Source organism: Centruroides vittatus, unplaced genomic scaffold (genome assembly GCF_030686945.1).
Source record: "Centruroides vittatus isolate TY-2023 unplaced genomic scaffold, ASM3068694v2 contig_1381, whole genome shotgun sequence".
NCBI lineage: Eukaryota > Metazoa > Arthropoda > Arachnida > Scorpiones > Buthidae > Centruroides > Centruroides vittatus.
Window position 1 is genome coordinate 335,349 of NW_027120867.1, and position 13,307 is coordinate 348,655.

The window sequence follows — 13,307 nt, forward strand, 5'->3', positions numbered from 1 at the left end:
CAATATGTAAAGTTTAACTTTTATTGTCGGACTCACAAACTTTAGGGCGTAAATCATGAAAGCATAATATATAGAACATGGTATTGAGTATATACATGAAGTATACTGTATTTGTAATTGTAAAAATGGAATTTGAAGAAAATCGACTTGTTATAGAAAGTGGATAATGTTCAGAATCAGAAGTAAAATAAAAACAGTATTACTGTATGTTTAAAATTGGGTGAGTGATTAATTTTTCTCCCAACAGTGAAGGTAATTTTCTGCTTACAACACTGACTTGTCGAACAGCTAAAAATGGGCTACTTTCAATGTATTTTGGGTCTGAAAATCTAAACTATGCACTAGAATCCAAATACTGGTTCAATATCGGCATCCTGATATAGAGAGCTTTCTTTACAGAAATACTTGGTACTGATAAAACCCTTCAATATTGTAATCCATATCCAGGGCCATTGAGAAAGGGAGTTGGGATTTTTTCCATGTTTCAGAGAAAACATACTGGTGTGCAAAACTTAAGCAACAATGTAATTTTTAAGCAGACAGCCATGAAATTGTAGAAAAAGGCTTGTTGCGATCAGTACAATAAACACCCAACTCAGTAGAAAGGTGATTCGTATTCGGGAAGAAGACATCGCAGGTGACGTGAGGGCACGTAGAAGTGTGCACTAAGCACGCGCAGTGCAAGATTACAATAAGAAGAAAGCTTTAATTCCATACTGTATGTGTTCTATTCATTTTTGCACTAGTATGCTTTCTTCATCCTTTAAGTACAAAATACTGTCTCTGCATCCTGAATTTCATATCTCCCAGGTGATTTCTTGCAGAGTTATGGCAAAAAGAAATCATTGCTTAAGTTTTGCACACCAAGTGTAGTTGCATTTAGTTTCCCTACACCTATAAATTAATGTTATTTTTACTAACAAAAAATAAATTAGTTTAATTTTTTAAGATAAAAACTTGAAATTCAACTTACTGTAAATATCTGGAATGGATCGCAGCTGTAAAAAAAAAAAATAAAGAATAATTTTAAAACTGATTTTATTGGGTTGCAATTTGAAAAAATTGTACTTCATTCTTAAATTATTTACAAATATAAATTAATACAGAACAAAATTTTGTTAATTTGTTCTCAATATTACATTATCTAAATCATTTTTGAATGAATATTAAATAACACAACATGCTGTACTGAAAAGTTTGGTGCATGAGGCAAATCTCATATCTGGCACCTCTGATTCAATGTTAATTACAGAAAATTTTATAGGCTCATTTTGGCACCTCCAACATTGATGGGTGGTTGCTGACGAGAAGAGAAAAGGGGAAGTCAATTAAACTTAAATCAAGGTGAATGAGGAATAAGGAATGGTGTGTAGTAATTATGGACATACTGAGGCAAAGTACCTTTACAAATAAAACATGTTTATTGGGAAAAACCGAAGGCTTACATAGCATTATAATGAGAACTCCTTCTCAGATGATGATCTAAAGAATCCAAAGATGTTATTGTTGGTCAGGGTATCTCAATGAATCGGCAGCCTTGGGGCAATGCCACGGACAAGTCTGGAGATAAAACAGGTGACAGTTGGTCAGAGAATAGATAACAATAAAGGCAGTAGAGCGAAGACAGAGACAAGGGCATTTTGGAAACCACAATGACTCGAGCACAGAGAAAAACGAACGAACGGAGTCACCTCACAAAGTTGGGAGAGAAAAATCTGCCTCTGTCCTTAAAATTCAGGGTTTTTAAAAGAATTTTATGCCGAAATTTCATCTTTCAATTATTCCCTACTCTTTCTCATCATCTCTTGATAAGTTATTTTCTTATCTCCAAATAAAATTAGACTAGATTGAGTCACGAGAAAGGTTAATATTCAGTATTCACCCGACACCGTATCACAACTCCAAGGCAAAGGATGTTGATCAAACTTTGAAACCTTAGTTAGTATTTTAGACAATAATGTTTTCTCTCCAGCCATCCAAGAATTTTAACAATTATAATGTGATATTTTCCTTCATTAAAAATGTCCCATTTTCCCAAATTTTCTGTACTACAAGCATCAAAGTTTAAATTCCCCAGTCTGACATTAAGATTGTAATACGTGCTTGAGTCTCAGTTGGGACTTGGAAAGTTGGAAAGTGTATTATTTCAAAGTTTGCTGTCAAAATTCTTATTATACTGTAAATTTATAGTTGTGGACCAGAGATTGCTCACTTTAGATTAATGTGCTCATATTCCAAGTTTACATCGAATATATGTTCTTTCTACACGTTAGCAAGGTCGAGGCCAAAGTTTTAAATGCGAAAACGCGTACGTCAGACGTTCGGCAACGCTTTCCCGTAAGCCTAGAAGTTTGACAATGGCATTTGGAAAGTCAGTGGAATCATGCTCGACATTCCAAATGCCATTGTCAAACTTCTATGCTTACGGGAAAGCAGCGCCGAGCGTCCGACGTACACATTTTCGTGTTTAAAAGTTCGGCCTCGACCTCGCTATTTTTTTTTTATGGCATTTTTAATTTATAGTTGAAATCTTTAAACAAAAATTTATCATCATATCTGAATTGTGAATTATCTCCTTGTTAATTCAAATCATCTGGATGCATGCAAAATCCATGCTGCAAAATACTTAATTATTGTTTTAATAAATTTTCTGTTTTATGTGGCAATATATTGTTAAGGCTAAAATGTACGCAATAAATTTAAATCATTAACGTATCTGAAATCATAATCGCATACAATGCGAACAAGTTGGTCTTAAGCTTTATCTTAAGATTAAGGATAAAGTAAAGGTTAAGATAAAGAATAGCTTTTATAAAAGTAAAAAAGAAAAATAAAATTATTTAAAATTACAATATTCAAAATTTTTATAACGAATTAAACTTCTTGTCTAACTTGAATAAAAACTGACCAAGTCTTGCCTCTTCTCTATTGTAAAAATTCCAAAATTTTGCTCCGAATGTTTTCATGATATTCATTAGAAACATACAGAAAACAAAACAAGAAAATAAAGTAGAATCTATTTTTGAGTATAATCATATATCGTAATCACTTTTAAGCTCTCCGTTTAATGTAATCAGTCGATTATTAAAATATTTCAATTGATAGTATTAAAAGGGCCATTCACACGAGTTACCATTAAACTATGGAATAACCGCCTGCAGTATAAATTTGAGCCTTCCACTAATCTAAGTGGAATATGTAAAATTAAATAAAAACTGTTTTATTGACTGATATTAAAAGGATAATTAACAACGTGTGATTTGAAAGTTTATTTATTAGAATTAGTTAATAATAATTAGTTAATAATAATTCATCTAGTGTTATTTGCCTGTTGTTTTTCTCAGTAGTCTTTAACAATCTTTAACAACAACTAACATGTAATTGAAGTAAGGAATGCCAGCAATTTAAATTACAAGATTTAAACTACTATGTATTTTACTGTGAGAAAATAATGATTAAGCCCTACTTAATCCTTCATTTAGCTTCTTGTTTGGACAATGTTGTTTTTGTTTGTATACAGCAACATAACAAATAAGTAATCTGCAAAGAGAAGGATCCCACTCAGGAGGACTTTCTATGAAGAACTGGTCCCTATTTAAGTGTTACAAACATGTAGAAAATCCAGAAAACTCCACGTGCCAGCCATGGGCAAGGCACAAACCCACAACCGACTATCAACGTTCGGTGGTTTTATCCACACGGCCACCGGTAGGCACTCCTTATGACTGACGATAATAACTGACAATGACTATGTTATCAACCATAAATTACAGCTGATAGCAAAAAAGGCAGCTTAGAAAGGTCTATTTACCTGAAGACAACAATGGCTATAACTGAAACGCTAATTAAAAGTTTTTTAAGGTGTTGTATAAATTATATGTTTTGAGTCTTATTAATTCTAATAACATTAGATAACTGATAACAATATCCACAATTAAAATAAGTGGATTTTATTGTATAACCTTTTTTTTTTATTCCTAAAAATACTTCACACGAGTTATTCATCATTCTTTATTTGCTCTACCGGTCATCTTTAAAGGATAATACTCGTTTTATAATTTTTTTTCTATAATAAAACATTGCCAAATTTATAAATTTTTCAATTTAAATCAAACATATAAATACAAATAATGGTAAAAATAATTATATGACTACTATGTAACATAAGGACATATTGCATGTAATTTTAATATTTCTTAACATATATATTGAGTAACTGTATTTAAAATCAAAACAATATTGTGAAGTATAATGAAGTATTAACCAATAAAGAAACTTAAAATAATATATTAATTATTTTTCCACTTTATGATTTTACTAATTAACACGACAGTAGTACAAATTATTTTTGGTGATAAAAATAACATTTTTTCCGAATAATAGAAAATGATTTCTTAATTGTAAAACAATTCAGGTAATTAAATAATAGAGTATTATTATTCTTCTCATATTTACATTAAATATACTGTTTAATTTGAAAGTGATTGATTCGTGTACTTTAGATACTATATATCTATAAATAATAATCTAAAGTATATAAATGAATCAATAGTGCATTTCAATTAATATGATATGCTTAACTTCATCAGAATAATCAATGATAAAAAAATTTATTTGAATTACTGGTACAGTTGTTAGGAAAGATATCTTCACTCGATTTAATAAAAATAATATAGTAGTAGTTATCGTAATCTTATTAAATAATAAATACTTTCACGTAATTTCTATCGTTCATAAAATTATAATATGTTTTTGCATTGATCTTTATCTCTATCATCATTAAATGCAACCAAATTAAAGATTTGGTTGCATTTAATGATGATAGACTTCTAAATTAAAGATTTGAAATGTATAATTTGAGTCAGCCTATGTGCAAAATTTAAAAAAAAAAAAAAACATTAATTTTCTATTAAAAACATTTGTTCACAAAAATTTTCCAAACATTTATATGAAAAAAAAGGTTAATGTTACCCTTGGTGCCAAGATGGCGGCTTGTTTCTAATTCCAGCAAGGAAACAGTGGGACGCACGTTCTAACCTAACCTAAACTATTCTAATATTGCCATAATTATTAGCAACCAAATTATTAGAATAGGTTAGGTTAGGTTAGAACGTGCGTCCCACTGTTTCCTTGCTGAAATCAGACATGAGCCGCCATCTTGGCACCAAGGGTAACATTAACCAAAAAAATATATCTTATATATACATCTTCCATTTTTAAATGTCAATTCTCCTGAAAATAAGCAAAATGAAGAGAATATACAGAGTGAAAGAGAAAAGCTTAAACAACAGCTAAGAAATGTCAGCCAATGCTTTCCAGTTTTCTGGAAAGCATTGGCATTTAAAAAATGAATGGAATATATAGGATTAGTCAAAAGGTTGTTGACAAATTGACATTTTAAATAAACAGTATAGAATTTTTCTACAGAATTTTGTGAAGGATTTAATGTTTGTTCTTCTAATATCTATCATTTTGCAAGAATAGCATATCATAAAAGCTAATGCTTAGATTGATGAAAATTCTGCCTTTTTTCTGCCTACTTCTTTGGGATCCTCACCCAGACTGACTCTTTTCCTGTCCATTTGGACCCAGAGCTGCACTCCCTCTTTTGTTCTACTTATTTTCGTGGAATTGGTAATCCTACCCAAGGGCAAAAGGGTTAGAAAAAAAGATTCTAGAAGAAATTCAGAACAAAGAAGCAGGAAGGAAGACTAATATTAATTCAAAATAAAATATACAAATATACAATAACACTGCCGACGGCCACAATAATATGATTAAGACAGTACATAACTAAAACAACAATTGATAATACAATGCACAAAAGAAAAAAAAGAATTCAGATGCCAACTCTAGGGCATTTGCCCAACTTTGCCCAAGAAAACAAAAGAAGACCTGACACGTGGACTCGCACGACAAAACAAAAGATTCCCATGTCTTACAATTTCACTGAATGGCCATGACTACATACTACAAAAGTTCCTTACAACTAACTTAAAACTAACTTATAACTATAGGGATGAAATGAAAGATTAAAATAGACAAGGAAGGGAAAAAGAAAGGAGTACCTTACTCATTTGATTCCTCTTACGGAGACGATTACTTTCGATAATTCTCAGTAAAATTTTCTTGTTCGTCCTTTTGGAGAGGTTAACATATCCTCTTATGGGGATCAAAGGAGACTGCCTTTATCAACAATTAACTGAAACCTCAGGATTCTTGTTGCACAAAGCCTTCAAGAAATTCTTAATTTCCTTGCTATGGTCAGGATTGAACTCTCCTCTCCACTGTCTCCCCCAGTCTGAACATCCCGTCCTTCCCGGTCCGAAAACAGTTACCTCTCCCCTTTAGGCCCTTGGCATTTTCTCTCCCCATGAGACAGTTCAGAACATTAATCAACATCCAAGTGAAGTGGAAATGAGGACAAGAGAAAATTCCAGAAACAGGAAAAGACAAGAAGTGAGGACAGAAGCTACAAACTAGAATATTCTAACTTAAAATTATGGCGTACAGCCACAACATCTAGTCAACCTTACAGTGTAATGATGAGCTAAAGTACTACATACTTTGTTTTCCAAATGCACCCATTACTTGAAGCACCTTCAATTAGTTGTAAAAGCGGTAGTATCTGCTAATTGTAATAAAGATACTGACACATTATTATCTCAGTCACAACAAAAAAAGAGAAAGAGTAATGATTTTTATGATATCCTTTAGAATTACGTTCGCAACAGCCAGATTTTTATTTTTACTTTCCACTCTTTCAATACAATTTGAATTAAATTTCCTGTTTTTTAATCATGTTTTACTGTTGTTTAAACTGTTACTAAATAGACATTTATATATACATTTTCCAATAAAACTACTAAAACCCCATTATTAAATGTATTAAAAGCAAATAAAGATAAACCTACAAACTGCTTTATACATAGGCTGCTGGTGCTTACAATGTATCTGATATACGTCTATATTTTACGCAGTATATTCTGATATACTGCGTAAAAGCTTTATATGTTTAATATATTTTATAATTTGTGTATAATTTAATATAAACTTAAATACAAATATTCTAAAAAAAGAAAAGTATGAAAGAGTATGGCCCAAGAGAAATCATAACAAATTTCAATCACCTTGAATGTGAAAAATCATTATTTTATGTACTGTACTTATTGCGTATTATAAAATATAAAGATATTTTTATGATTTATTAATGCTTAAAATAAAGATAGATCCAATTGATAAAATTAATAAACTTAATCTTGGTAATAATGCATTGCAAGTTATCCCAATCCTATTGATTTACCTGGAAATTAAATACTTTTTATATAGTATATAAAAACATCTGATTATGATAAAGAAAAAAAATTAAATATTTTATTTCATTATGAAATACACCCATACCTCGCTTTACGGCCTAGATACGTTCCACGAAACTTGGCCGCAAAGCGAAAAGCCGTATAAGGAATCAATTATTCTAATACAAATTCAATGGGATCGGTTCCAAATTTGTTAAATATATAACATGGTTTATCATTCAAAATGCATTTTATCTTTTTATTTCATTTAAATCAAAAATACATACATAACAAGTACATACATTTGTACATAAAATAATAACAGACTCCAAAAACCAACAATAATCTATAAACAAAAATGAAACAACTTCATGTTACATAAAATATGTGTATGTTTACATACATATTTTTTTTAAAAATGGCTTTAATCTGAAGACGATGAAGAAATGGTAACCTGCAGATCACTGTCGTCATCATTTTTCGCTGGTAAGGATGGGCCTGGCTTACAAAAATTGTCCAACGTTGTTTGTCTTGCCTTCTTGTCTATTTCGTTCTTCAGTGATTTATAACAGCTAATGGCTGAATTAATTCCTCGAGAAACTTTAGCGCTACGTTCGACGTCAGGATCGTTTTCAAGGAGGATGTTTATTCCTTGTTCGAAACTGGAAAAAGCTTTCGACAAATTTTTTGATGTTAGCTGTTTGGATACAACAGGCTCTGTCTCTTCATCAAATGCCGGTTCTGCTTGCAACTGAATGAGTTCCTCATATGAAAGGGGTTCCCTATCAGCTTCAAGTAGATCAAGCACATCACGTTCGTTCAAACCTTCAAAGCCGAGATCATGTGCTAGATTAAAAATTTTTAATTTGTACTTACATACATATGTACAGTACTTACGTACCAAAAATGTCCCTAATTGTTTCCAATTTTTCCAGTTAATGTGTAACAATCAGTAATAAATATGTATATAAAACACTCACAGACAAGTCTAAACCAGCCGCTTTATGAGCACACACTGAATAAGGCTCGTAAACAAGAGGAAATAGCAAAGAGTGTGCATCGAGATTGCGCTTGCGCAAGATTGGCAACATGTAGATATATCGACATCGAAAAAAAGTTTTTTTGCCATTATAGCGAAACATTTTAGGCCGTAAATCGAAAACGTGCCTTAATTGAAGAGGGCCGTTATAGCGAAATGCCGTATAAAGAGCGGCCGTATAGCGAGGTATGGGTGTACTTTATAACATTTTTGGGCATTTAATGAAAGAATACTCAAAAACTTATACATGTATAATATTCCACATAATTAGTGGGATTAAGAAACATCAAAATTGTTTTTTTTATTGAAAAACAAGCTGCATGTGTCCAATGTTGCTTGGGCTTTTGAGGTAGTGGAGATTGGTGAAGTTGGGTTTGGAGAGGGTAATAAAAACAATGGTCTTGACAACTAAAATGTATATTTATTGAGTTGAGAATTTACAGTAATGAAACTGCTAAACACAAAAATTGCTTGGACAAAAAATAAGTTAAAAGGGGGTAGCTTTAGGGGTGGTTGGGGACCTCCACAGTATTTTTCTTACAGTGTTGAAGAATATTCATGGCAAATTTGGTGCAGATACACTGAACGATATAGATGACTTTATATAACATACACACATATTTTGACTTATATATATACTAGCAGGTAGGCCCGGCGTTGCTCGGGCAAAACAAACGATAGCAAAGATTAGGAAGAAAAGAAAAAGAAAAAAAGTAATTTCATCAACGAACTAAGTATTTCTAAAGAAAGGTCAAATTTGAAAATTGAATGTTCTAATATTGTTCAATTTTCACGACGTGTTCTGATTAGATCGTTCGATTTTCGTCGAATGTTCTAAAGAAAGATTGAGAAAAACCGAACTAATCTGTTTAAATTTGAAAAATCGAATATGTTCTAACATATTACTCTTTTTCTTTTTTCTTTTTTTTTCCAGCGCCCATAAATCTTGCACCTCGCTTTCTCTTGTTCTCCATTGTTGACACTTCCATTGTTACTTAACACTTTGGTACTTAAATTTGGTACCCTAACTGTGTACCAAATTTAAAATTTCAATTCCTAACCGTTTTAGCGAAAATTAAGATTATTACATTATAACACAATAAACGTCTTCTTCTATTAACACTGCAGTGCATAACACAAAGTCACAGACCAAAACCTTTTACAGTGTTGTATACGACAGAGAACAAACTAACGTTTTCGGCCTCCACCAAGGCCTTCTTCGGGTTGAGAACTAAAAGTCATCCCCCTCCAGACTGCCCAAACGATGTTGTCCGAGAAATAAACAAATTACGTGTCTCGGGCAGAGGGGTAAAACACGACACGTAATTTGTTTATTTCTCGGGCAACATCGTTCGGGCAGTCTGGAGGGGGATGACTTTTAGTTCTCAACCCGAAGAAGGCCTTGGTGGAGGCCGAAAACGTTAGTTTGTTCTCTGTCGTATACAACACTGTAAAAGATTTTGGTCTGACTTTGTATTATGTTATAGTCAACCTTACCTGTTTTCACAGAATGCAAGAATTGGGTCCCCCCTGTTTCCAGACTAATTACAAAATTTTTAGATTGGTCTAAAAATATGTTCGATTTCCTGCAAAAACGAAAAAACTGCATCTGCGTCTTTGCACGTCGCTTTCTCTTAACACTTCCATTGTTGACACATCCATTGTTACTTAACACTTCCATCAACAATGGAAGTGTTAAGACTTAATCCTGTCCCTCTCCCCCGTGGGGAGGAATTTCAAAAAATCCCTTCTTAGCGTGCGTCCTTGTGATGTACCCTAACTGCGTACCAAATTTCAACTTTCAACTCCTAACCGTTTGGGTTCTGCGCCGATTATTATCATCAACTCGTCTCGATTATATATACAGATATAATATAAAAAATAAAAATAAAAAATAAAATTTCAAACAAAACATGCATGTACAAATAATTAACACACAAGTTTGACAACAGAATTTCCATGATGAAAAGTCATAAAAACATTTTGCTTTTTAACATCATTATTTAATAATGTCAAAAATTTATATCTGCCTTTCTCAGTAACTAATTAAAACTACTTTTATACATAAAAATCAATTTAACTTTTAATGGAAAAACATCAATTAAATAAACAAATTTAATTTATAAATTTTTACTTTAAAATAGTTCATCTAAAGTAAAGAACAGATATTAAAATACATCTCATTATATAAATTACATTAAAACTTTGAATATTTATATAAAAGAAATATTAAAACAAAATAGGAAAAAATCTATGGAAAAAAAAAACCTATATTTTTAAAAATTTAAATGTTCAAATGATTCTGAATTACATTATTATTTAAATTTATACCTCAAAATTTATTCCAAAATTTATTTGCTTCTGATATAATGTATTTTTGACATTTTTGAAATTATTTTTCAGTCGAAATATGAATTATGAAAACATTTAATAAAATTTCACATAGCAAAACTTTAAAACTTTTTTATGCTATTAGATTATTCTTTTAATTACACCAAGCCTTAAGGCATATGATAGCAATCCCCATACAAGAAGATCCTAAAAATACAATGAAAATAGAACATAAAACTAAAACAATAAAAACTAGTTATGTTATACAGAACTCTTACACAACAATTTATATTTTATGATAAAGAACTGTTCGACTCGATTTAAAGATATTTGATATCTACCAAAAAAATCGTTCGTTTGTAGAAAGCCACACAAAAAGAATGCGAATGCAACTACTATTCTGACGAGTATAGGGTGACGCGTGCAAAGAGAAAAAAATCAAATTGAATAAACCCACTAGAGCTTTTATATGCTAAAAATTGATTAAATAATATAATTGTGATAGACCTAATCTACATCAAACTTCAACAGAATTGGTAAAAAGGCAAATGGCAAAATCTATTTAACAATAAGTAATATATATTCTAGCCGAAGCTTTATTGACACTTTTCTAAGTTGGATGCGGAAGCAGATTACTATCAAACCATAATCCGTTACAGATTGTAAAAATGAACACTACAAATACCTAAGATACCGGCGAGTAAATTTTCTCACTGGTATCTTAGGTATTTGTAGTGTTCGTCTTTATATAATAAAATAACCAGTTAAGTAGCTGACAATTTAATTTTATACACAGTAATGATGAGCGATTTTCGTAGACCTTTTACAAACTAGTCTACGTGTTTTGTAAATGTTAACTTTTGACGAAAAGTTACGCCGAAATCGATCGTTTGGTCGACATAACTTAAACGTTATTGTTGATTTTAAAATTGTATAAATAAGGATTACGAAAGAAGGAGAAACGTATGACTGATGTTTTATTGATGTTTACATTACGATTAAAATTTTCTAATTAAAGAGTATTTATTAATGAGGTCATCTTTAAGTTGTTTTGGATTATTATTGCAAATTTTAATGTCATCAGCATGTATAATTATTTTAGAGGACATAAGTGCTAAAGCTTGATCTACATAAAGATTTTGCTTTTTTTATTTGTTAATTACTTGTAAAATTTATTTTATTACATAAAGTATATAGAGCGATTTGAAATAGTATATTCAAATAATTTCAATAATGGTTAATTTCAACCATAAAATGATTGAAATTAACCATTTTATGGTTGAAATTATTGAATTATTTTATGGTTGAAATGATTTGAAGAATCAGCCCCTGAAATTTTTTGTATCTATTTTGAATCACCCTGTATTTGAGACAATATTTTATATTATTCTACAAAATCTGTTCAGCATCTTTAGCTTACTGTTAAGATTGTTAGTCATTCCATTATGAGTAAATAAGTCAAATTAAGAATTAAGAACTACGGTTCCAGGAACACTTTTTCATGTGATGTTCTGCTTTCAAACATATTCTAAACACAGTTCTAATTCTTCTTAGAAAGATTTCTCTCAACTGTTCCTAGAAAAGAATCTGTTAACCTCTTATAATATATTTATCAAACGGTTTCATTTTGTTAGAACGCATCTTGCAGCATCAACCACAAATCTTAAATAAATAATAGCGCATTATGTTGGAAAAACAACTCGTATCAAATAAGTATTTTTATTCCCTCTCGTAGGAAATATCACTCATTTTAAATACTGTTTTAAGACACTGTTCCGATAATTTTAGTTATCGGAATTTTAAATTTTTATCAATTTTCAGAAGTCATCTTACACTACAGAAGGAAATTTTCAAAACATTTAAAATTTTTACATAATCTAACCTAACCTAATCACTTATAAAATATAAATTAATTAATGTGAATAAAAAATTCTGTAATTTCACAATAAAAAAATATATTGTACTTACCAAACTGGACCATAGATTTCATCAGTCATTATAGGATATTTTATCTGGAAATAATTGTTGTTCCTACGTAATCAAAATTTATTTTGTAGAGTCATATAAATTCGAGAAAATACTTGTTTTAAAACGTGACATCATTTATTACTTTAAAAAATCACTATAAAGTAAATAAACATTAAGAAATAAATTTAATTTAAACTATATTTTAAGATATAAAATTAAATATTTATTTCATTGCTTCATTGGAATTTACATCATTTACTTACTCGTAGTTTTTATTTGCAAGTGTTCTTTTTTCCATAACCGATCTTCGGGACGCTCGACTCTAACACTTTACGTTACAAAACGGTAATTTTTGACCGTTTCGTAACGCATAAGACGAGTTACGGGAACCCGAATGACTTCGGAAATAGAAAACTACAATAAATGTTATAAACTTCAATAAAGCAATGAAATAATTATTTTGTTTAGAAGTGGAGTTTGTAGTTAAAATATATTAAATATATAACCCTTCTTGTTAAATGATTTAGTAATTGCTTAAAGTATGGAGTTATTTATTTAATGTATGTTTTATTGCTCCGATTATTTGTATTGGAGTTTATATATTTTTCTATGTATATACATTTATAGTTTATTTGTGTTTTTTGGTAATTTGTCAGCTTTTTATTTTTGTTTTA

At 30.4% G+C, this 13,307-nt stretch overlaps 1 protein-coding gene and 1 long non-coding RNA gene across 2 annotated transcripts in view; both read right to left on the reverse strand.

Moving 5' to 3' along the window:
- Positions 1 to 13,307, reverse strand: part of LOC136990912 (cytosolic phospholipase A2-like) — a 45,871-nt gene that overhangs the window by 24,495 nt on the left and 8,069 nt on the right. Inside the window, exons 3-4 of the mRNA XM_067289378.1 lie at positions 12,634 to 12,677; positions 974 to 998 (exon numbers count right to left, since the gene is read on the reverse strand). Of these exons, the coding sequence (XP_067145479.1) occupies positions 974 to 998; positions 12,634 to 12,662 (54 nt within the window). The 5' untranslated portion in view covers positions 12,663 to 12,677. The remainder of the gene's footprint in view (positions 1 to 973; positions 999 to 12,633; positions 12,678 to 13,307) is intronic.
- LOC136990953 (uncharacterized) lies at positions 7,541 to 8,433 on the reverse strand. Its single transcript, XR_010879589.1, has 2 exons — positions 8,243 to 8,433; positions 7,541 to 7,848 (listed from the first exon to the last, which is right to left on the reverse strand). It is a non-coding gene; the product is annotated as an uncharacterized lncRNA (long non-coding RNA).